We start from the raw sequence: 26,222 nt of genomic DNA, 5'->3' as shown, positions 1-26,222 counted from the left end.
TTCATTTGTTGGGGGCTCAGCCTATCACACACAAAATATACAAACATATACAAGAGGTGGACAAATACCCACATTACGAGTGGGAAAAAGTTCCCGGTATCCACTGTAAAGGAGGCTGGGTGAGTCCTGGATATGATTTATGCGTGGTAGCAAAGAGAAAAATCCGTAAAGTGTAATTTTTTGACTTTGTCTACAACTTTTCAGAAGCTGGATCTTCTTCCGTCGAACAACGGCAATCATCTGAGGGAGATAATTCATGCAGATGATTGTCATTGACCGCTGTTGCTCGCTCCGGGCACTGCTACGTTGAAACTATCCAGGTCTGAGGGTACTTCAACCATGTGTCTGCCCCTTTTACCTGAAGACTGAAGAAGATACTGCTTCCGAAACGTTGTAATTTTTATTTGTTTAAATCTTGTCAGTCTAATCACAATAAAATTCCTATTAAATATTAAAATATTACTATAATTAACATTTAAATATTTAAAATATATTAAATGATGTTCTCTATCGAAATGTTCGATTTACATTAGAACATCACTTTTTTACACGACATGTTTCAGTTCTAAAAGAACCATCTTCAGGTGTATAAAATTATATAAACTTAAATATATAATTTCTTAAATGCAACTTTTAGTCAGATGTTTATCAGATTTCAAATAATGTTTCCTTCCAGATTTTATTGTATTTTTTAATATCGTATTCGAAGTTGTTCTGAATATGTACGTCGTGCTTAACATGATTTTGTGTGGGTGAACGTTTTGTTGTTGTTTTTGTATCATCCTGTAAAGTAAATAATATAAATACTAAATGAATATTAATAAATTAGAAATAGAAAATAAAATAATATATTGATATATTTAATTTTGAAACATACCAGAAATCGAACATTTCGATAGAGAACATCATTTTAATATATTTTAAATATTTAAATGTTAATTATAGTAATATTTTAATATTTAATAGGAATTTTATTGTGATTAGACTGACAAGATTTAAACAAATATATATTTATCACAATATGACGCAACTTTATCATCTTGTTGTAATTTTTATTGAAATACAGACGATGGACAAATTCCAAAAAAAATACCGCTTTTACATATTATAATGCATTATCGTCAGAAATCTTCCGACTTCAGAAAAATTCGTGTATCTTCCCTAAATCGAACCCCCGTCATCCAGTTCGTTGGTTGTCCTTTAATGATTGAGATGACGTGGAACTGAGCACAATAGTAATGCGAATGCCGCAGTGATCAGGCCACGCTATTTTAGACGAAGAAAGTATGCAGCGTCGAAAAACGCGAGAAGATTGTCATGACTGCCTCCAAGGCGATAATTAATTAATTTCTGAATTACGTATTTGCTACATTATGTATTTGTACGCTCTATGTTAATAACATGAACTAGGCCTACTGTGACTTACGAGAATTTGTTAAGCTCTGGGGAATCGTTCGGTGTTGCATTTGTCCAGACGTGAGGACGAAAGTCGCGAATTATTATGCGCACTCGCCGAGCTCATGGCTGAACGCGGCTTTACGATGGGTCAAAAACCCCTGTCCAAGAAGACCTAGAAAATGTCTGAACGATTCATTGTTTCTGAATTAAATCTGGATCTATGGGAGATAGGAGTTGAAGGAGACTGGATTTTGTTGGCCCAGGACAGGGTCCGGTGGAGGGCTTTGGTTAATTCGGTGATGAACCTTTGTGTTCGCCAAGCCATCTGGTTGGTTGGGTCCACTATTTGAGAATCCTGAGGGGAAGAGACCTCTGGGGAGACCTAGACGTAGATGGAGGATAATCTCAGGCGGGATCTATGGGAGGTAGGAGTTGAAGGAGACTGGATTATGTTGGCCCAGGACAGGGTCCGGTGGAGGGCTTTGGTTAATTCGGTGATGAACCTTCGGGTTCGGTAAGCCATCTGGTTGGTTAGTTAGTAAACGCCAGCAGATCTAATACGTGAAATTCAAGGAATAAAACATATGTTTTTGACACAACCTGGTTCCAACGGAAACCCAAATAAATTTAAAACTGATTCTACAACATACCTTTCCAGTTCAACACATTTGCTCACGCCTAGATAAAATAATTCTCTTTTATTAATTACCAATGTCAAGTTATAAATTTAAGCTTCAGACATGTTACCATGTGGTACCCATTTTTATATTCCTTCTTGTTTTTTTATTGTATCTAGAGCATCCCCCCCCCCCCCCGGTCAAAGAAGGTCTATTATAAAACGTAATTTTACATATATTTTTTTACACTGAGAAAATTTTCGGGGCAAAGGCAGCTTTCCGTTCAATACAGGACCCGTTTTAGACAAAATTACTTCATCATTAAGCCTTAGAAAAAAAATCTTACGATAGATTTTGTCCGATGTTGACACTTCAACAGCAACCCTAATCAAGATGAGTTTCATCATCGACAAGAGTCACTGGGCCACCCACCCCCCTCCACCTCCAGCCACAACGTCTGCACATGGTTGTCTCTACACGCCCATAGCACCAAGATTAACCGGTTGTATCACCAGTTGCTGCTTCTTAGCTCGTGCAGTAAGCTTTGTGGTGAGTGGGATGGACAGATGTTAGGGCGAAGTTCGTAGCACCACGAAAAATATTTCCGAGTAAAAGTTTTACGTGATCAGCAAGTGATAGCCATAAGATCATACACGATTGTATTAATTTCATTGTCTCCCATAACAGGATATGAATTCGAATATCTGTCAAGTGAACTGAATATTAATAACTGCATATACATCGCATTATTTTACAAAGTTTTAGAAACCAACTCCTTGTTTGCATATTTTACTTAAATTACAAAATATTTATAATTTATAAACCCATATTTATTTTTTAAAAAAAAACATCAAAAACCATATACTTTCCACAAATTTTAAGTACAACATAATATTTTTTGCTAATCTTAACAAACGAAACACGTGACGTTACTTTAAAAGCTGGTACGAATTGAATTACTACCAAAGGCTGAAACAATTACTTTAAAGAGCCCTCGATCTCATATCACTTTGAAAAAAAAAATCTGAAAAACCTTAATTTAACTAAACTAATATTTGCAATCGATAATACATTTAATATATCGCTGAAACCTAATGGCTCACTCCCAGCTGAGATTATTTTGGGTAATTGCCATGTGTTTCTTCTTCGTTGGTTGTGCAAACGGAGCAAGAAGTCAGAAAACAAACCACATGATATCAAAACAACATCGAGAAAAGAAGGCTCACCTCGTTAAGAAATACTTAAAGCGTCTGAAGAAGCCAGAGGGTCTAGTGAAGCTTGTGGACGGTAGAGGAGACTATGAAGGTATGCTAATGGAAACCAGTCTATATTATAGTGCACGAAAGAAAAGACCACATGTTAGTCATTATTTCTTAATACAACAAGCTGCTAATTACTTCATTTGTAATTCTCTCTTCGACGCCATGTTTACAGTTACAAAATACCAACACAGCATCAATTTTCCATGACCAGAACCATCATATTGGGATATACAGATCCAAATAACACGTTTGTATATATTACAAAATGCATATTTTGAATATTTGAAACACACTTAGCGTAAAAAATATCCACTTGTTTATTAATTGGCTTCGAGTTAAATGAACATCAATTGTTATTTCCGGCTATGAAAAGAATAATTACAAAAAAATTGAAAATAAACTTGAATTAACTTAATCTGAAGTTTGTTAGTGGCATTTCCTTCTCGCTACGTGCAATGACTGTACCGCTGTAACTCGTGGTGCTGTCAGTAGCAAAGCGTGACCTACTTAAACGTTCCTCACATTACCACAATACTGTAATAAGTCTGGTTCCGCCTGTTCATATTTAATACTAATATTATAATTAATGAACATTGCTGTCTTCTGGGTTGTTGCGCCGTGTAATCTGGCAGATTTCCACCGACGTTTCAGAGGTCATACTGCCTCCATCATCAGGGCGATGAGTATGAAGATTTCTGTCTTCTGGGTTGTTGCGCTGTGTAGTCTGGTCGATGTTAACCAACGTTTCAGAGGTCATACTGCCTCCGTCATCAGGGCGATGAGTCTGAAGATTTCTGTCTTCTGGGTTGTTGCGCCGTGTAATCTGGCAGATTTCCACCGACGTTTCAGAGGTCATACTGCCTCCATCATCAGGGCGATGAGTATGAAGATTTCTGTCTTCTGGGTTGTTGCGCTGTGTAGTCTGGTCGATGTTAGCCAACGTTTCAGAGGTCATACTGCCTCCATCATCAGGGCGATGAATATGAAGATTTCTGTCTTCTGGGTTGTTGCGCTGTGTAGTCTGGTCGATGTTAGCCAACGTTTCAGAGGTCATACTGCCTCCGTCATCAGGGCGATGAGTATGAAGATTTCTGTCTTCTGGGTTGTTGCGCTGTGTAGTCTGGTCGATGTTAACCAACGTTTCAGAGGTCATACTGCCTCCATCATCAGGGCGATGAGTATGAAGATTTCTGTCTTCTGGGTTGTTGCGCTGTGTAGTCTGGTCGATGTTTACCAACGTTTCAGAGGTCATACTGCCTCCGTCATCAGGGCGATGAGTATGAAGATTTCTGTCTTCTGGGTTGTTGCGCTGTGTAGTCTGGTCGATGTTAACCAACGTTTCAGAGGTCATACTGCCTCCATCATCAGGGCGATGAGTATGAAGATTTCTGTCTTCTGGGTTATTGCGCTGTGTAGTCTGGTCGATGTTTACCAACGTTTCAGAGGTCATACTGCCTCCGTCATCAGGGCGATGAGTATGAAGATTTCTGTCTTCTGGGTTGTTGCGCTGTGTAGTCTGGTCGATGTTAACCAACGTTTCAGAGGTCATACTGCCTCCATCATCAGGGCGATGAGTATGAAGATTTCTGTCTTCTGGGTTGTTGCGCTGTGTAGTCTGGTCGATGTTAACCAACGTTTCAGAGGTCATACTGCCTCCATCATCAGGGCGATGAATATGAAGATTTCTGTCTTCTGGGTTGTTGCGCTGTGTAGTCTGGTCGATGTTAACCAACGTTTCAGAGGTCATACTGCCTCCGTCATCAGGGCGATTGAGTATGAAGATTTCTGTCTTCTGGGTTGTTGCACTGTGTAGTCTGGTCGATGTTTACCAATGCTTCAGAGGTCATACTGCCTCCATCATCAGGGCGATGAGTATGAAGATTTCTGTCTTCTGGGTTGTTGTGCTGTGTAGTCTGGTAGATGCCCACCAGCGTTTCAGAGGTCATGCTGCGATCGCCCCTGATGACTAGGACAAGTTTCGATTTTTGGCTGGGGTACCAAACTGGTCCGTTCTTGGGTTTACGCAGTCTTCCATCGAATGGGTATCGAATGTTCTTTGTCTTCGAGAAAGCGGCCGGAGCGTAAAACTGACTTCTCACCGCCATATAGTGCGTCGAACTCCATTTTAGCTCTCTCTGTTAGCACTCAGGCCCTGGAAGTCAGGAGCAGGGACAGATTTTATCTGTATCTTTACCACACAGAACAAAAAACAGTTGCTTAAGCAACAGACAAACTAAACAGTGTTAAAGAAATTGATATTTTGATGGCACTGCAGGTCAGGAGGAGTGGAAATCACGTGACCTAGCAATAACCTAATAAACCACAGCATTAATAGGATATTTAAGAATTGTTTTTCCTACTACGAATTAAAAACTACTGATTTCTGTGGGAACGCTGTCCTAATTGCAAATACTTTATATTGATGAAAGATATGACATAATGAATGATGAATAGTAAGAATTCGGAAGGAGGCGGGTGATTCTTATTTGACTGTACCTTAACGGGTTTTGCCTGGATAGACTGAAGAAATGACGGAAACCCTCAGTGAGGCAGTGCCACGATCGGGATTCAATCTGGGTACCTCTGAAATACAACTTAGGAGAGCCAACGTTGCACTAACCTGGACGGTGCATATTTTATTTTTTTATTATTTAGTGTTCTGTCTGACGACAGGTCCATATGAACAGGATCCTTCCGTCCTTTTCTCGGACTGGGACCTGTTCATATACGTTCTTGGCAGATGATCCAGAAGTGGTTTGCCATTGCCTTCTTCTGTGTGTGAATGGAGTATTTGTTGGGATGCCACGGAGGAAAACTCCGTGTTGCCTAGACCACGGCCTTGCCCAACACAAGTTATAAATTCGGGCACCGCCGGGAATCGAACCCGAGACCCCAGGATTACAAGACCAGCGTTCTAACCGCTAGACCACCTCATCTTATTATTATTATTAGTGTTCTGTCTGACGACAGGTCCATATGAACAGGATCCTTCCATCCTTTTCTCGGACTGGGACCTGTTCATATACGTTCTTGGCAGATGATCCAGAAGTGGTTTGCCATTGCCTTCTTCTGTGTGTGAATGGAGTAATTGTTGGGATGCCACGGAGGAAAACTCCGTGTTGCCTAGACCACGGCCTTGCCCAACACAAGTTATAAATTCGGGCACCGCCGGGAATCGAACCCGAGACCCCAGGATTACAAGACCAGCGTTCTAACCGCTAGACCACCTCATCTTATTATTATTTAGAGTTCTGTCTGACGACAGGTCCATATGAACAGGATCCTTCCATCCTTTTCTCGGACTGGGACCTGTTCATATACGTTCTTGGCAGATGATCCAGAAGTGGTTTGCCATTGCCTTCTTCTGTGTGTGAATGGAGTAATTGTTGGGATGCCACGGAGGAAAACTCCGTGTTGCCTAGACCACGGCCTTGCCCAACACAAGTTATAAATTCGGGCACCGCCGGGAATCGAACCCGAGACCCCAGGATTACAAGGCCAGCGTTCCGACCGCTAGACCACCGTGGCCATTGGACGGTGCATACAAAGATAAACCTAACTAATTTCAAAGTAATTCCTGTCTGTAAATACGGTGCATATTCGCCCGACCACAGCTATTCAAATTTAACTAACAGCTCAGTCGTCCAAACAAACTATTGAAGTATCTGGCGATAAAACCCAAGAATACTTTAAAGCTGGAAACAGATATGTTAGAAGCTGAACAAAAGGATAAAGTTGACCGAGGAAGATTTTAACGAGGACGAAATATACCATATGGCCTTTCTCTGAAGCCACTGTTTATAATCTGCTAACAGAGCCTGAAGTTTCCTCCACACCGCTGTGCCCACGATTGCGAACACTTCCATCTGCAACCAGTCCTCACAACATATTTCTTGAAGTTCCATCAAAATCTCCTTCCATGTGTTCCAAGTGACCGAATTTTAAGTTAAAGATGGCTCTCTTCTGGGATGTTGCAACGTGAAGTCCGGTATCAGAAGATCTTACTGCCTCCATCAGCAGGGTAATCACTCGTCGCCATAACAACGTCAAATCTCACGCCTTCAAAGGTGTTTCCGTATCAACATTCTTTATGAGTTTCATGTGTTTCCTAGCTACATGTCCAGTCTATCATAGCCTCTATCGCAATAATACTAGGTGATCTGAATAATCTTGAAGTTCCTCGATATGTAATATTCTGCTGGTCTTCTCACTTACCTAAAGTCATTTAATTAAATAGCCTTAATTTATGTTCTATCTTCACAGTCAAAAAATACTGTACCATATTTCACAAACAGAACTTGGCATAATTTTTTATACGTAGTAAGTGATTCTCGGACGCCAAAGGTAACATATATATATATATATACATATATATATATATATATATGAGGTTGGAACATTTAAAATGATTTCAGGCATTTTTTTAGGTTCTGAAAGGCTTTTTTATATTAAAATCGCAGATTTCAATGGTGCCTAGATCGTTTATTTTATTCTATGTAATAATTTTCTCTCGCAATTATACGGTCCTTACAAAAAAAATCTATACATTTTTATTTGGATTCCTGAACAATGCAGTAGACCTTTGTGATCTATAACGCCTATAGAAACCAAAGTTATATTTTCTTCGTAGAAACGAAAAACTAAATTTAATCTACGTCCGGTCAGTATTTTCATATACAGATTGTCCCCCCAAAAAATATGTATACACACATTTAATAAACAAAAATAGAGATATCTTCATCAAACACGAGTCAGCATTACCACTCAGTGAATTGGCAAATATAATGTGGGTTTTCAAAATTGCCACCGTTAACTTCGTGGTACAGTCGACAGCAGTGACAAGCGGCCACCGTATTATAACGTATATACATCTTTTTTTTTTGCGACAACCTGTATTACACTATCGGACAGACAGACACGATGTTCCAATTGTATTTTTGTAGACTATTAATTTTATGCATTTCGTTTAAATAACACGTAAATTCGATGACAACAACTCGTAAAATAATATCAAATTAATCATATTATTATTATTATTATTATTTATTTGACTGCAAATGGGTTTTTACCCGGTGGCAGTGGTCCTACAATAAGACACAACAAAACATAAGACAACAAAAACAATATATTGAAATGTTCCAAAAATTTAATCATATCTGGGAGGCATGATAACTAATTCAAGTTAAGTTTTATCATGAAATTACGGGCGGGATTCGAGCCGTGGTCTCTGACATCAACCACTGCCTTTGACAATGGTGGTGTTCTCAGCACGGCACAGCACAGTCGTCGTCTGTGGGAGTGGGCGACTGACTACAAGTCGTGATAAGATGTTGCCTTTTCTGGTTTCTCTGACTCAGAATTGAAAGCAGCTATAATCTTATTTTTATTCTGTGTGTACAAAGCCCACGCAGTAGAGCTCTTAAGAAGCTAACAATCAACCTGCTAGAACTCTAAGATTCACTGTCGTCTTCTCAAGATCTCACCACTGGTCCCTGTCCACGAGGAGGTGAATCCAATCCGTGCATTCATATCCTTTAAGCTAAATCCTGCGATTTATCCTTAGGTCTTCTTGAAAACGGCCTACACATGAAACACTGAAAGAACCAAAACTCCATTCAATTCTAAAGGGTTCTGACGATGGTAGATTGCATTTAAAATTGTTCATTATCACAACTTTTCCATCGTCTTTTCTTTAAAAAAACCAAGACGTTTCGGAGGCTGGTTCTGTCTCCGTCTTCAGTTGAGAGGTACCTACTCTGTTGGGTCCCTTAGATAGAGCTAGTCTCTGTCACTGGACGGAGACAGAACCAGCCTGTCGTGTCTTTTTAAAGAAAATACGATGGAGAAAGTCCTGATTATGCATAATTTTAAATGCAGAATTCCATCCTTGTCATGAAATTAGTACTAGTTCTGTAGTTTAGTAATGCTTCTATGTAAATTATGAAACTGAAAGCTTTATAGTTGATCAAATCTGTGATTAAGGCATATATTATCCTCCCTATATGTAAATAGATCACTCTTCCACAGCTGAGAAGTGGCTGTACTCTTATTAAGTATCTAGTAACACCTCGGTTATTGAATTTACCTCGCAGTAATTCCGCGAGAGAAATTACAAACGATAACATTCGGTGATAAAAAAAAATCGTACACAAGAACCCGCGTCCAGGGAGGTATTAAACCTGAGGAACCAGGCTTCGACCAATTCAAGAACGTTTAAGGTTCAGTGGTAACTACATGTATCACGTGTTTTAATGATCAAACCTGCATATTACCCACGGAATACGTCTATGGATTTCAGAATAAACAGAGATTATTTCCTTAAACACAAACTGTCAACTGATTTTGTACTGGAGAGGCGTTGAGTTTTCTTTGAGGTACTGGCTGATTTTTTTTAAAAATATTATTATTCGTTCTTTGCACGATGTACATAGAATAAACATATATAAGGCTAGTCATGTCTGTCTGTCCACATGATTAAACTCGAGCACCGCTGGACAGATCTGGTTAAAATTCGGTCTGGACATTAAACCATAACGTACTGCCATGAAATATAAAAAAAAAATTGACTCCACCAAGATTCGATCTTACGACCCCACGCGTACGAAGTCTATTATAGTACCACAGAGCTCAAGCACCTTATAATGGTCCGTTATTGCTTTACAGTAGTTAAAAAAAGACTTTAAGACCACGTGATGTGCATAGCTAGAAACTGAAGTTGTCTAAGTAAGATCATTGACGTGATCTTTTATTAAAAATTTATCATTTTCAAAGAACGCGTGTGTGCATTACGGTATGGAACACGCAGATCCATTCTTGTTTGAATGACTTTCACGTCCTCGCAGCTTCTGGGATCGTCCAACCATGCTTGAGTGGACAATGTATAACAGAGAGTAAGCTAACATTAACTAACATGATTAGTGTACACGAGGGCATGAATCGAAACTGTTACCACAACATTTATCAGAAATAAACCGCATTCATGTTGACCATGCTTAGGCAGCACACACAAGAACATTTGTGGTATGAAACCACAGAACTGCAATATCATATCAGAATGCAACTAACTGCTGTCATATCCGTTTGTGATTGTGTCTCAGGATATGAGTATTTAGCGGTCTGCCAACATTTTCGCAAGATCCAAAGGAAATTACTTATATAAAGGAGATAATTAACTAAATACTTGTGTGATTTTAATAGCTGGCATAACCAGTGGTCTATTTCAAAACACAATTTTCAAGTACGTTCATAATCCATCTTAATACAAAAAAAAAAAACATAGCTCCAATAGCTCATTAGTTATTGCTGTTAAACTGAAATCTAAATAAGAAATCTTGCACGTCCGCCATTTTTTTTTACATTCTACAAATATTGCCCTAACAAACGTTTTATCGTTTAAAAAGATTTATTTTCAGGTAATATTTCAGGGTCCTATTGTCATTCTCACTTCAACAGCTTGTATGTAAGCCGTATTATTACTGATTACAGTATGTTAAAACGTATCCAACTCCATAATATTCATTCAATAGTGAAAATCGGTGAATAGGTCAATAGTTAAGACGTGGGACACAGATACAGTCAAAACACAGGTAACGTGGTCATCACAGAGATCTGCTCTTCCCGTAAGAAAAGAACGTGGGCTACACATACTAAGATTCGTATTCCTCGAATAGCAAGCCGTTTCCACAGAATTAAACGAGAATCGGTTAATTAGTGTCGATAATACGAGATGAGTAAATTGTTTCAACTGTCTAAATAGTTGAATTCGAAGGTCCAATACCACGACTCCACTAATGAACACAAACGTGAACCAGTTCAATCCATTTCCGATTCTTATAACCTATTATCATAAAATTCGTTCAGATGTTATCTTCTAATGTCCCTTCCAAGCTTCCAAATGACTTTTACAAACAGTTTGTCCATCGATACCCCGTGAGCATTTCTATATTTCAGCAACCAAACTACACGCCAAGCTCAACTAAGACACTTAGAAGTCACTATACTAACAAATATCTATGTGACACGTACAAACCACAGAATTACTCGCTTCCTCCTGTCTTCTGGAATGTTGCGCCGTGTAGTCTGGTAGATACTGACCGACGTTTCAGAGAAGTGTACTGATTCCCTCCACCCCTTACGATTAAGGCAGTAATTACCTCTGAAACGTCGGTTAATATCTATCAGACTACATGGTGCAACATCCCAGAAGACAGCACTCTTCATAAACATCGCAGTGAGAACGTGAAATCTCACCCAATACAAAATAAAGTTGTAAAATCTAAACCAGATGTGTATTTTATATCACAGGCCAGTTATCTGGATTAAATAACAGCTCTAATATTCGATTTGAGTCTCGTGTGACACGAACAAAAATTACATTTTATCAGTACCAGATTTTAAGATGGCTGTCTTATAGATTGTTATGGAGTGTAGTCTGGTAGGTCCATGAGAGCGATATTCACCCCGATGATTGAGCCAGCAAGCATATCTGAAACGTCGGTAAACTTCTTCCAGACAAAACGACGCAATAATCCAGAAGACAGCCATCTTCATAGTCGCCGCCGTGAGAACCTAAAATTTGTTGAGTAACGTCGGAGATGCTATCCTTGCATTATGCGTTCATTTTATGTACGTTGTGCAAGGATATACAGTTTCTGAGATACCATCTTGGCTCTGTGAAACAGTGACAAATCTTAGAAGGCAGCAGACACGTGGTTTATGATGGAGCACAAGGTCTTCAACTTTCCAAACTAAAATCCAACCCACGCACCATGAAGAGCCTTTAAAGTAGGCCGCACTGCTCAGCAGCAGGGGAACGACCTGTGCCACAGGTTAACAAGTCACGGCGATGAGTCCGAAGATGGCTGTCATCTGGGTTGTTGGGCCGCGTAGTCTCGCAGAAGTATACCAACGTTTCAGCCTTCATCGCCCTGATGATGGAGGCAGCAAGGACCTCTAAAACGTCGGTATACCTCTGCGAGACTACGCGGCCCAACAACCCAGAAGACAACCATCTTCAGATTACAATTAATTACGTGCACTAAAAAAATATTCAGTTCGGTTGATTCATTACACAGTATAATATTTTAATTTTAATGTTAAAAAAGAGCCAAGGTGGTCTAGCGGTTAGAACGCTGGCCTTGTTAATTCAGGGGTCTCTGGTTCGATTCCCGGCGGTGCCCGAATTTATAACTTGTGTTGGGCAAGGCCGTGGTCTAGGCAACACGGAGTTTTCCTCCGTGGCATCCCAACAATTACTCCATTCACACACAGAAGAAGGCAATGGCAAACCACTTCTGGATCATCTGCCAAGAACGTATATGAACAGGTCCCAGTACGAGAAAAGGATGGAAGGATCCTGTTCATATGGACCTGTCGTCTGACAGAACACTAAATAAATATAAATAAATAATGTTAAAAAATGCATTTTATTTTACTTAAATTATATTTTTATCAGAATCGGGTTTTTTTATTGTATTAAGGCTCAAACTGCTTCTTTCCATTGGTCGATGTGTGATCGGATTTGATAACTACAAGAGGTAACACTTAGGCAGTTATTGTACAAAAAGCTAAAGGGAACCGTTTCAGTCCTTGGAGTTGGTATTACTGCAACAAATAACTGAAAATGTGTGTTCTCTCGTGCCACAAGAGAACATAAGATCAGCATCGATCAGAGGAGAAACGGGTTCGTAAAGTAATATAAGAATACAGGGGTTCCTACATGAAATTTATTCCTCTGAGAATGTGACTCGATCATAAACGACATACATATTTTTAAAATTCAAAATGAAAAATAAAAGTGTAAAATCTCCTTATATACTTAGAAAATGTCTATAAAACTTTCACTGAGTTTCGTCAAATCTGTAGAGGCTTCAATTTAACCATTTTTAAAACGTCGTTTTTGGCTCAATCAGGTATAGTCTGATCTACTAACAGGACCCCAAATAAATGAAAGTATAACTTCAAGAATGTACACTATTACGATAGCCAGCATGTAACATGTTTATAAGCTCCTTAAATTTCTTCAAACGCAAGAGTTACGTTGAATGACACGAAATATTCACTCAGTTTTGTTAGAAATGTCCTTGGCATTCAGATGTTAAGTAATGAAGCCATGCGTTGTAGTTTTTGTGTCTGAGATCCGCCTCGGAACAGCTGTTCCTATGATGCAACGCATTTCACAGACACGTACAGATGAGCTCACAAATCGAGCGTTCTTGCTACAAAGTTCAGTTCGCTGCCACAAGTGTTGACCCCCCCCCCCCCCCCCCCCCCCCCGTCGTTGCTACCCTCCGCACGCTATTTGTAATGAAAACTAACATTGTAGGGTTTTGAGGTTATCACAGCGGTGAGTATGAAGATTTCTGTCTTCTGGGTTGTTGCGCCGTGTAGTCTGGTCGATGTCCACCAACGTTTCAGAGGTCATACTGCGATTCATCGCCCTGATGATGGAGGCAGTATGACCTCTGAAACGTTGGTTAACATCGACCAGACTACACAGCGCAACAACCCAGAAGACAGAAATCTTCATACTCTGATGATGGAGGCAGTATGACCTCTGAAACGTTGGCAAACATTGACCAGACTACACAGCGCAACAACCCAGAAGACAGAAATCTTCATACTCTGATGATGGAGGCAGTATGACCTCTGAAACGTTGGTAAACATTGACCAGACTACACAGCGCAACAACCCAGAAGACAGAAATCCTCATACTCTGATGATGGAGGCAGTATGACCTCTGAAACGTTGGTAAACATTGACCAGACTACACAGCGCAACAACCCAGAAGACAGAAATCCTCATACTCTGATGATGGAGGCAGTATGACCTCTGAAACGTTGGTTAACATCGACCAGACTACACGGCGCAACAACCCAGAAGACAGAAATCTTCATCGCCCTGAAGATGGCAGCAGTATGACCTCTGAAACGTTGGTTAACATCGACCAGACTACACAGCGCAACAACCCAGAAGACAGAAATCTTCATACTCTGATGATGGAGGCAGTATGACCTCTGAAACGTTGGTTAACATCGACCAGACTACACAGCGCAACAACCCAGAAGACAGAAATCTTCATACTCTGATGACGGAGGCAGTATGACCTCTGAAACGTTGGTTAACATCGACCAGACTACACGGCGCAACAACCCAGAAGACAGAAATCTTCATCGCCCTGAAGATGGCAGCAGTATGACCTCTGAAACGTTGGTTAACATCGACCAGACTACACAGCGCAACAACCCAGAAGACAGAAATCTTCATACTCATCGCCCTGATGATGGAGGCAGTATGACCTCTGAAACGTTGGTTAACATCGACCAGACTACACAGCGCAACAACCCAGAAGACAGAAATCTTCATACTCATCGCCCTGATGATGGAGGCAGTATGACCTCTGAAACGTTGGCAAACATCGACCAGACTACACAGCGCAACAACCCAGAAGACAGAAATCTTCATACTCTGATGACGGAGGCAGTATGACCTCTGAAACGTTGGTAAACATCGACCAGACTACACGGCGTAACAACCCAGAAGACGGAACTCTTCGAAAACTGTTACAGCAACCGATAACTTTCTGAATTTGTACTGAGAGAGTAGGCTTACTAGACAAAATAGTCGGCAAAGGGTTTTCGTGATTTCCCAGTGAAAGCTGGAATATTACCTTATCTTTACTCACTTATAGAATATACTCATTAGACGCTTTGTATTCTGTGCAGTTAAAACATCTTTAAAGATCTCAAGAATTAATCTCGGATTCCATAAAAACAAAGAATTTTTTTTTGAAAAACTGAAAAATTGTCAACTGTTGAAGCTATTAAAGAAATTTTGCCTTTTACGGAACCAAAATATCCATTGCCGTTTTCACAAGAGTCTGTCACTGGATGCTAATTTTAATCAGTTCAATCCAGTCCACATCTTCATCGTATTCATTTGTAATCAATTTTAATATTATCGGTTCATTTATGCCGAATTCTCCGAAGTCGTCCGTTCTAACTAAACTTTGGTATGAACTTCTCACCTGTCTTATACGTGCTACATAATACGCCCATCTCATCGTTAATTTGTTTATATATATATATATATATATATATATATATATATATATATATATATATACCAAGTCACATACGTTTTGTTAACTCTTAGTTCGTCAGGGTGTCAGGAAACACATTAAATTCCCTGATTTTTTTTTCAATCAAAATCTTTCATTCGTTACGTCTGAAAGTCGCCAAATATTTAACCCAACACGTCATAACAAACTGTGACTGACAAAGAGTTTGAACATATAATCTTCTTCGTCAGTGTGGATGATAAACCGAACCTATTTTCAGTAAACGGAATCCTGATCTAGCACTTCAGTGAGATTTCCGGAAATCCGATAGACAATCTCGAATTTTAGGGAGACTGATTGATATCTGGAGCTTTATTTCAGGAAATGTGGAGATATATCACATGGGAAAATGGGGGAGTGTATGTGATGACGAATGGGACATGCGAGAGGCTACCGTCATCTGTCGTCAACTCGGCTACGAACGTCCGTACAGAGTTACACACAGCTCAATGTTCGGTCCAGCCAGAAGTAAGTTGTCTCATTCTGCATATTGTTACTTCATTCGGGCCTTTTTACTATGTACGAGTAATTTTATCTACCGAGATTATATACAGAATAGCCTACAACAGGATGCTTATAGACGATTAACAGAGCACTGACAGATATTTAAACCAATTATTCTTCGAATGCACATCAGTAACACCGTCACTTGAAATGTGCTTTAAACATTCCTCTACTTACATATTTTATTTATTTATTATCTAGTTAGTTAGTTATAAATGTTCCTTAAAATCACCTCTTAACTTCATACCTTATAAGCCTAGATCACATAACGATATATAAAATATTATAAATGGTGAGTAATGGAGACGGTTGTGGTGTTTCAATGTTCCATTCCGTATTTCGCCTGAAAGTACTGATAAAGGTAGTACATTTGCGTCATATTGTGAATTAGGTTAATATTTTAATATTTTCCGTCAAATCACAATTTTAATAAGATAATAAAATATAAAATATTTAAAATATCATTTCACGTTCCGTATCGAATGATCGATTTACAAATTGGAACGTCTCTTACGACATGTTTCGGTTATATTTAACCGTCCTCAGGTATAAATTAGATTGGTAAATTTTAAAACTCAAATTACAATCATTTACAATGTTATGCAGTTTATTGAAATGTTCTTATCAGATTACTCTTATATATTAGAACGAAGGTATTATTTTTTATATGGTGTGGTTCATCTGATGTTCAATGTTATTCTGTAAAGCAATGATTTAAAGAAAAACATTAATAAATATGGAATAATATAGAAAACAAAATGATGGAAGTAAATAAATGGTACTGATAAAGACAAAATAGTCTCAGGCCTGGTAAAGAATGGGTGCCTCTCGAATAGAAATCTAGAGAATTACTGCAACTTACTTTGTTAAATGTATTTCTAAGTAAATATTATAAGCAACTGGATTTTGCTAATTGGCTTCAAATACCCAATCCCGTATAGTGCCAAGATCGATTCCGTCAAGGGTACAACACATAAAATGCCAGGATCGAGCAGATAAATATTAAACACCCGACATGACAATCATTTTGTATATGAACAGTTAACTGTGCTTTGCTGTCTAAGCCAGCGGCGCGCCGCGGCGTTGGGAAACGGATCCACGCATCTCTGAGCGCGGTGGGCATTTTCAACATTTTATACAAGAAGATAGTGTAATTGCGTCATATTGTGAATATTATAACAATTATTTATTTTAATCCGTCTGATCACAATATTTAAAATTTCTTATAATTAAGATAATAAAATATCATTCATGTTCCATATCGATTGATCGATTTACATTTCGGAACATTTACACAACATGTTTCGGTTTTTATAAAACCATCATCAGGTGTAAAATATATCTAAGAACTTAAAACTCAATTATGATTTCTGTAGTTTTTTGGTGATGTTTCATTACGTTTGTTTTTTCCATTTTTGGGCGAAGGTGTTGTCTTTCTTAAATGTTATTAGATGTACATATCGGCCAAAGATGTAGGAGTGAGTGTCCCCATATGTCCAGAAGTACTAGTGTCTTCGAATAGGTGTGGGTCAATTGAGTATTGACCCACACCTAATTGAGTTTTAAGTTCTTAGATATATTTTACACCTGATGATGGTTTTATAAAAACCGAAACATGTTGTGTAAATGTTCCGAAATGTAAATCGATCAATCGATATGGAACATGAATGATATTTTATTATCTTAATTATAAGAAATTTTAAATATTGTGATCAGACGGATTAAAATAAATAATTGAAATAAATAATTTTATACAACACTGTTTCTTGTTTTCTGATTTCAATGTAATTTATTTTTTGACAAATAGAATACGTGTCAGGGTTGGGTTGCGTGACTCATCATTCATTCTGTTATATCTAATATCGTTGTTTCGATATCGCAGGTCGTTACTGGATGGATAATTTATACTGCACCGGAGATGAGAAAAACTTATCCACCTGTCGCTTTGATGGTTGGGGTGCCAATGACTGCACCAGCAGCGAAGCAGCTGGCGTGGTCTGCTCGTCGCCGGAAATAACAACCACGGAAGAACCAAGAACCACGCCGAAACCACCCAAGAAAGAGCCTCTTCTCCGAATTAAGGTATTTACAAGTTTATTTTGAACTAACTAGGCCTATATAAAATTTTGTCTCTTAATTTTTAAGAAATATGCATACAAATAAAACACGAATAGGGGTGATGAGAAAAGAATACGATGAGAATATCTAGACATATAAAAATTGATAAAACTGCGTAATTAATTTTGTTAGAGTCATTATACCGCCACGGTGGTCTAGCGGTTAGAACTCTGGCCTTGTAATCCTGGGGTCTCGGGTTCGATTCCCGTCGGTGCCCGAATTTATAACTTGTGTTGGGCAAGGCCGTGGTCTAGGCAACACGGAGTTTTCCTCCGTGGCATCCCAACAATTACTCCATTCACACACAGAAGAAGGCAATGGCAAACCACTTCTGGATCATCTGCCAAGAACGTATATGAACAGGTCCCAGTCCGAGAAAAGGATGGAAGGATCCTGTTCATATGGACCTGTCCTCAGACAGAACACTAAATAATAATAAGATGAGGTGGTCTAGCGGTTAGAACGCTGGCCTTGTAATCCTGGGATCTCGGGTTCGATTCCCGGCGGTGCCCGAATTTATAACTTGTATTGGGCAAGGCCGTGGTCTAGGCAACACGGAGTTTTCCTCCGTGGCATCCCAACAATTACTCCATTCACACACAGAAGAAGGCAATGGCAAACCACTTCTGGATCATCTGCCAAGAACGTATATGAACAGGTCCCAGTCCGAGAAAAGGATGGAAGGATCCTGTTCATATGGACCTGTCCTCAGACAGAACACTAAATAATAATAATAAAGAGTCATTATACCAACCGGGAAACAATAGATCTGACATGTAGAAATGATGGTAAAAGAACAAATATACATACAACTTTGTAGTTAAGAAATGTTTTAACAACGAACTGGGACACCCATGCTAAATGGGTGAATATTTAAATAGATATTTTAAAAAAAAACTCATGAAGATAACAACTGGATTAAACAGGCTCAGTACAAGATCTTTCAAGCTTTATTGAATGTAATAATAAATCTTCTAAACATAGATTGCAGTAGCCTAAGTTAGTTCCTAATATGTGGTTTCCATCTGGTATTCAGTATTTACTCACAAGCTCCAAAGTACTCAGGAAAAATCTGAAGTGTCTATGCGAAATCACAGAACATGAAGACGTACGGGGGAGTAGAGATGAAGGTACTTAAATTCTTAAACCTCGACACATCATCAAGATTCTGATGGACGTCATTGTCGTGGACATCAGAACCCTGATGATAGGGGCGGAGACGATAACCTGACTCATTTAATTGATTGAAACGACACATTACACGATTAAGAACAGTCACGAAACTGTTCAAAATTACTAAATTTTCCGAGATGTTCAGCAGGTAACAGTCAAAGGACTGATGACGTTTAAAGTTTCTGTAATTTTGGGTGTTAAGTAATGTTACTGTTTCAGATACCTCTCAGGGAATATTTAATTTTCATTCTGTCCAATAGGATGCAACGAGGCACAAAATGTCAGTCAGAATCGCCGGTGGCCGAGTACCTGAGGAAGGACGAGTCGAGGTCAAATTCGGAGATTCAGGTCAGCGAAATAATTTTAAGAGCTCTACAGTCAAAATATTTTCTCCTGAGGACTGGCGACTACTGTGTGTCTCTGGCTGCCCCGCACATCCTATTCTCCTTGATTTATTAATCCTAAAATATTTTAAGGCACACTCACACAGATTATTTATTTTTGTCCTCCTGAATTTGTTTGTCTCGCATTATTTATTGTGGTCAATTCAAATTTTGTTACGTACTGTAATTTCTCATAAAACACGAATGATTTATAAGAAAAAAACTGTTTCCATAACGCGGGTGCATGTTGGATAGAACGCAATCCAGATAAAACAAATAAATAAATTCAGATAAATAAACCACAAAAAGCTCAAACTGTTCTGCTTGGCTACGAATACACCAACAGTGAATTATGTTGACTGCCATCTACGCTGTCAGAGAAATGGCATAATTTTTCGTGTGGGTTAACACTAACTTTGTGTGGTGCATATTAATACAACGCAGAATGAGTTCCGGTGTGTTCTTTTGTAGAAAATAATGCATACGATGATTTGACAACATCTAAACTCTGTCCTTAACTCCTTAATTCCACTTGCTCAATTTTATCAGTCTAATCACAATAAAATATTATTATTAAATATTAAAATATTATTACAATTAACATTTAAATATTTAAAATATATTAAAATGATGTTCTCTATCGAAATGTTCGATTTACATAAGAGCAGTAAAAGATGATGCTCTAATGTAAATCGAACATTTCGATAGAGAGCATCATTTTAATATATTTTAAATATTTAAATGTTAATTGTAATAATATTTTAATACTTAATAATAATATTTTTATTGTGATTAGACTGATAAAATTGAGCAAGTATATATTCAACACAATATGACGCAACATTATCATCATATTATCATCCTTAATTCCAATTGAAACAACAGTTTCCACAACGCAGTTTTTTTTCAAAACGCCGTGTTTTCAAGAAATCTAACTATAGGAAAAAAAAATGGCTGAAAATGAAAAGTAGTTTTACCTACATTTCATTTCAGAAGATAAATTAAAATGTGAAACGCCAATTAGAAGTTTAGCTATGAAATGGGCCACGCAAATGAGAGACTGAAAGAAAGAGAAATTACGTATACGAGGAAATTTTGGGATATTTAATTATCCCTTTATAGAAGAATATTCTGAATTTTAAAGAAGGGGTTTACTGGGTGATTAAATTGGGGAACGTCTGCTTAAGGTTTCCCTCTGTTCGTTCATAATGGTTAAAACATAACCTAAGCGATGGAACGAAGTGCTGGAGAGCCTTATTGCAATGAGGAGTTGTTGGACTCCTAACAGGACAATCGTTTCCTTTGTTAAAATACGGTTCCAGACTTCACTTTTAAAACACCAAACAAAAATAAAACCTACAAACGACAGCAGTCACAGTTAATATTACGAATACGTTCAGAGTTTAAATATTCTATATTTATTTATTTATTTATTTATTTATTTCCTTTCATTTCTGTTCATACTTTTCTCTCATCCTTCCCTCGTGGGATAAAAAAATATGGGTATAATATTAAAATGGATATATCTGTATATCTATCAAACGGCGAGCGTTAAATATTCGGGTTAATGAAAATATTAATAACAGAATCAACATTAAATATACTTATGGCTGTAAAGAAACATTAAGTAACTATGGCCCATGGTTTGTGCCGTTCAGTTCTGCATGTCTGAAGACAGCGAACGCCTTGAATTTAATGTTGTGGAGATGGCTCGCGCGAGATGTTCATGTTTATGAAAAAGAAGGCGGGTGTTTTTGGTATGTCATAGTTAAAGCTGTGAATTATGTAACATATATTTCAGGAAGCTCTTGTAAAAATATATTCAAGGATGAATATAATGTTTACGTGAGCTGTCTAGTTCTTGTTAATTTATCTTCCGGCACTTCACATATGCGGGAATTGTAACAGAAAAAAGTGTACGATATACGAGCAAGCCATATTGTAGTGGGAAAACAGAAAATTCACAGCCATTCCTTAAGATAAATAAAGCAGTAATTATAGAAAAACAATATTGACCTTGTAGACTTTTAAAATCAGTATACTCCGACACATGACAACTCAAAATATCCAGTTTCTTTTCTCTGAAATTGAAAAATTGTAAGACTTTACCCTACGTTGGGGGTCGAACATAATTTTTTTTTAAATGTCGGTCTGATATAGACAGAATATCATCTCCGCATGTTCAGTGCAATTCCCTTACTTTATTAGCAAACTTAAAACTTATCAAAATGTCATTGTTTGTGTCTGGTTTGCCCCCTCTCTAGTGAACAGACGTATTTTCCTGAAATTCGGTATAAATAACGTACCACTACAGATCATCGAACGTTTGCAATTCTCAATTTCCTGTAACTAATAACACCAACATGGTGTCCGTGCGAACTTATGGTATGAGAGCTATACTTGACGTATGATCCTTGAATTCTGTGTTGTAATAAACATTTTAAAGTGTGCAAGGACCTCGGAAAATTAAATTTCTTTAGTTTTTCAAAATATAAAACACTTCCACTTCAGCTATGTGTTGGTACCGATATGTAAAGAGCAGTTAAAACATTTTTTTCTAGCGATATACGAATAAGCGTACAAAACATTTCCGTATGTTAATCACTACAAACATGGCGACTATGCGGAACTTTGAGGTTATGTTACAAACAGAATGAAGTGTAAATTTGTCTGTTTCACAGAAATGAGCCACATATATGTTTTAATTATTAAATTATAGTTCCTGCTAGTCGAGCATTTTAAGGAAAGTTGGGGTCATAAGTCCCTCGTAGAATTTATTGTTATAAAATGCAATTCAAATGTGAAAAGAAATGGATAACATGTTACATATTATTATTATATTATTATTATTTAGTGTTCTGTCTGACGACAGGTCCATATGAACAGGATCCTTCCATCCTTTTCTCGGACTGGGACCTGTTCATATACGTTCTTGGCAGATGATCCAGAAGTGGTTTGCCATTGCCTTCTTCTGTGTGTGAATGGAGTAATTGTTGGGATGCCACGGAGGAAAACTCCGTGTTGCCTAGACCACGGCCTTGCCCAACACAAGTTATAAATTCGGGCACCGCCGGGAATCGAACCCGAGACCCCAGGATTACAGGGCCAGCGTTCTAACCGCTAGACTACCGTGGCGCTATGTTACATATAAGCCCATATAAATATATACTTTATCTCCGTTCCCCTTGTCTTTTCATTTCTTTTCTTGTATCTTCTTTTATTTATTTTAATTTTACTCTTTTTTTTATTTTCCTTCATTTTAGAATATCTTTCAATTAAAGATGAACTGGTATTGTTACTGATCTGTAAACAGTAATGAATAAAATGTATTAATGTTCTTATTCATTACTGTAGTGTTGACGCAATTGAAAGTTGTACAGAGACCGAAGTACGATTCCCTCAAATTCTTGCACAATTCCCTTGTTTCCTTAATTATTTTCGAATTAGTGAAGGCCCTAAATGTAGCGGTCATTCTGTTACTGTAGCCTGGGGTTTGGTGTGCGGGGACGGATGGAGCATCTTCGAGGCGATGGTGGTCTGCCGCCAGCTGGGGTTTGGCTACGCCAATGACGCTATACAGACAGATTTCTTCGGAGGCAATGCCTCATCCATGGTACTGAGCGGTGTTCAATGCCACGGTAACGAAGAATTCTTGTCGCACTGCCTCCACGATAAGATTGGACAGATCTCTTGCCCGGGGAAACGGGAGAATATAGCAGGCGTAGTCTGTTCTTCAGGTAAACAAGACTGGAGGGAGGTAACACTCCACTCACTCTTAACTTTGGCACAAGTGAATGGTTAACTTCATACTCCGGCTTCTTAAGTTTAAAGGATGAGTCCCCAATCCCCCATTAGATGCGGTCACTGGAGTACTCGTATTTTCCAATCGCGTTCTTTGCGATATTTCATACCTCGTTGGCCATGGTATTCATATATGCCAGGCACAAATCTGTTGCTGAAAAGTTAGTCACACTATAGATACCAACTGCATAGCTTGAAAAACAACTTTAGTTGTATTCCCAATATCGACCATTTTTTCAAAGGTTTAGGTCTTCATAACATCCATTGTACGTCTTTAATAATACCAGTAAAGGGAGCCAATGTATAGATTATTCAAACTATGTTTTATGCAAAGTATTGGATCGAAATGAGCCCAAATTGAATTCTAGTGATAAATTTCACAGAGGACGTCAAATTCAACAATAATCGAATCCGTTCAAAAATTTTCGAAGATGAAATATACAGGAAGATGGATACGACTTTTCCTTCACGTAGTTGGTGAAACAGATAAAAATACAGGAAAAAATTATTGTTCCAGTAATGGCGGACCTGGTAATTGATCACCTCGAGATAATGCGAACGGCACATCTGGAGGACCGACAGCTCTACTTCCTTCAGTGCGCCATGGAGGAGAACTGTCTTGCTTCTGGGGCTTACAGATTGCAGAGCGACAACTCGGTCAACTGGCATCTGGAGACAAGGCGTCTCTTAAGATTCACAGCTCGCATCCTGAACGCAGGGACTGCCGACTTCAGGCCCATGATTCCGAAACACTTATGGGAGTTCCACCAGTGCCACATGTAAGTTGGATGTAGCAGCTGGTGCCGAAACACTTCGCTAGTATGTTGTTTTACGACGCCATAGCAGTATTCTGATTTACAACGCCGTGTGGACTTGTAGATAGATAATCATCTCCATCTTCAGAGCTGAGCTGTCGATGTTGGTCTTCTGGGTTGTTACTTCGTGTGGACTTGTACGAGATAGATACCAACGTTTTGGCGGAACGTAGGCCTAATATCTCCTAAAACGGAGGCATTTTTTTTTCCAACGGAAAGTTTATATATATCTGGAAGTCCACGCGGCCACACAACCGAAGGAAAGTTTTAAATTTATATTTTAATTATCTGTTTTAATGACATTAATGAGTGATTGTGCAGCTGTGTCGAGAGTACATACCCGAAAATCAATTAAATCACTTCCTTGTTTCATTAAAGGCACTACCACAGTATGGAGGTGTTTGCAACGTTTGATGTAATGGACTCGAAGGGCGTTAGAGTTGCAGAAGGACACAAGGCGTCATTCTGTTTGGAAGATAATCAGTGCATGCCAGGAGTAACGCCATTTTACGCCTGCGCGAACTTTGGCGATCAGGGCATCTCTGTTAACTGCTCTGACATTTACCGGCACAACATAGACTGTCAGTGGGTGGATATTTCTGAACTGAGCCCTGGCATGTACACCTTCAAGGTAAGCTGAATGTTGGGGGTACCAGGAAAGTAACAACACATTCATGAGTATGTAACCTCTACAGCTGGGATAGTGCTGTTAAATAACTTATAGTAAACAAACAAGCACTGCTAATGATACTGTTATTAATATGGCAGGTATCCATCAACCCAGAATTCAAAGTGGCTGAAATGACGTATGATAACAACGCGGCTGTATGTTCTCTGTACTACACGGAATCCTTCGCCCACATATTCAACTGCTCCGTTCAGAGACCATGAAGAAGATGTTGAGTCTCCACGCAGTGATTCCTAACTAATGTCAACTAGTCCGTCAACACGAAATGAAGATAGTTTTTTTTTCCACAAATATAACGATACATTTATCTCACGCACAAGAAGAGTTTCGCTGTCGCCTTCAGATATCGAGTCGCAACGTTAGATTCAAGTACGTGGTACAATACGTGAAATCGTGGTACTGCAAATGGGATCTCATATAATACGGTTTCCCGCTGTATTGCCTAATTTTCTCATCCCAGTCTACAGGTAAAATGTTGTATTTGTGGTATTACTGTCTAAAATTAACAATATTAATTGACATGTTCAGCTTTTTAATATAAAATATGAATATATTTCACATGAAAAATAAATACTGATTTTATTGTATAAATGTATTTTACTCTTTCTGGGGTGGTATCAGCATAAATATCGTCTGCTAGTATATTTCGGAGACAACGTGTAATAGATATTATTGAAAAGCCACAAATAGTAATTTAAGTTCTTTTATTTTCTGGGTAAAGACGTGGGGTGTGAAGATGAGAGAGCGGGTTCATTTGGATCAGGATAAGAGTCCATGAGCATGGCAATAAATATTCGTAGTTCATGAAAAAATTTAAATTTCTTAGTCAACTGATCTACCATCAGCTCATCGACAAGAACTATGTTCCATGGAGTTTATGACGATCATATGACTGTCACTGATGAATAAGTACGTATAAAAATTGATCGTGGTCTATTTTAAGTTACGATCCAATAACTTGCCTATAGGGATTGATAAATTAACAAAGGAACTCATCAAGAAGGCTGAAATTTTAATCCCTGACTTCTCTAATTTGAAATAAAAGTGTTAACCATTCAACAGCGACATCCTTTGTCCTTCTTACGATAATAATGACGTAATAAGTCACTAAATTTTTTTATGTTATCATTCTTAAATTGGTCTGAACAAGCAGCCCCCGAGTCCCAGCAGGCCCATGACATACTCGTATATCCTCCCGGTAGCTGTTCGCTATATGGTCGCAGAGACATGCCCTGGAGAGCTGGGTGTGTGACATCGCCCATCCCCCTAGACACTAGCAGCTGCCTTCAGCTGCTAACAGATCGTCCAAAACGTCACTGCGGTTTAAGTTCGGAACAGATGACA

The 26,222-nt window shown here is 38.6% G+C and overlaps 2 protein-coding genes across 4 annotated transcripts in view; one reads left to right on the top strand and one right to left on the bottom strand.

Moving 5' to 3' along the window:
* Gprk2 (G protein-coupled receptor kinase 2) overlaps positions 1 to 26,222 on the bottom strand; it is a 120,392-nt gene that overhangs the window by 41,742 nt on the left and 52,428 nt on the right. The window contains exon 1 of one of the 3 annotated variants that reach the window (XM_087350646.1): positions 3,242 to 3,313. The exons of the other annotated variants lie outside the window; for them this stretch is intronic. The gene's annotated coding sequence lies outside the window, so the exon portion shown is untranslated. Of the gene's footprint in view, positions 1 to 3,241; positions 3,314 to 26,222 lie in introns of those variants that run through there. 3 annotated transcript variants of the gene reach the window in all.
* On the top strand, positions 2,519 to 25,469 carry LOC110834721 (Lysyl oxidase-like 2). The gene is made up of 8 exons (XM_022074167.2): positions 2,519 to 3,320; positions 15,718 to 15,864; positions 17,783 to 17,982; positions 19,452 to 19,539; positions 23,060 to 23,311; positions 23,893 to 24,154; positions 24,569 to 24,821; positions 24,959 to 25,469. Exons 1-8 carry the CDS (start codon positions 3,110 to 3,112, stop codon positions 25,079 to 25,081), a joined length of 1,536 nt encoding a protein of 511 aa, XP_021929859.2. The 5' UTR covers positions 2,519 to 3,109; the 3' UTR covers positions 25,082 to 25,469.

Source organism: Zootermopsis nevadensis, unplaced genomic scaffold, assembly GCF_977971745.1.
Source record: "Zootermopsis nevadensis isolate Lab colony 2312 unplaced genomic scaffold, Znev_1.0 Znev_ptg000017l, whole genome shotgun sequence".
NCBI classification, from domain to species: Eukaryota; Metazoa; Arthropoda; class Insecta; order Blattodea; family Termopsidae; genus Zootermopsis; species Zootermopsis nevadensis.
Note: the sequence above shows the minus strand (reverse complement) of the source record. Positions and strands in the feature narration are given on the sequence as shown.

Coding starts and splice junctions, on each gene's coding strand:
- LOC110834721 (XM_022074167.2), top strand. CDS start 3,110: ATGGCTCACTCCCAGCTGAGATTATTTTGGGTAATTGCCATGTGTTTC. Junction 23,312..23,892: donor AGGCGTAGTCTGTTCTTCAG/GTAAACAAGACT, acceptor TTATTGTTCCAG/TAATGGCGGACCTGGTAATT. Junction 24,155..24,568: donor GAGTTCCACCAGTGCCACAT/GTAAGTTGGATG, acceptor GTTTCATTAAAG/GCACTACCACAGTATGGAGG.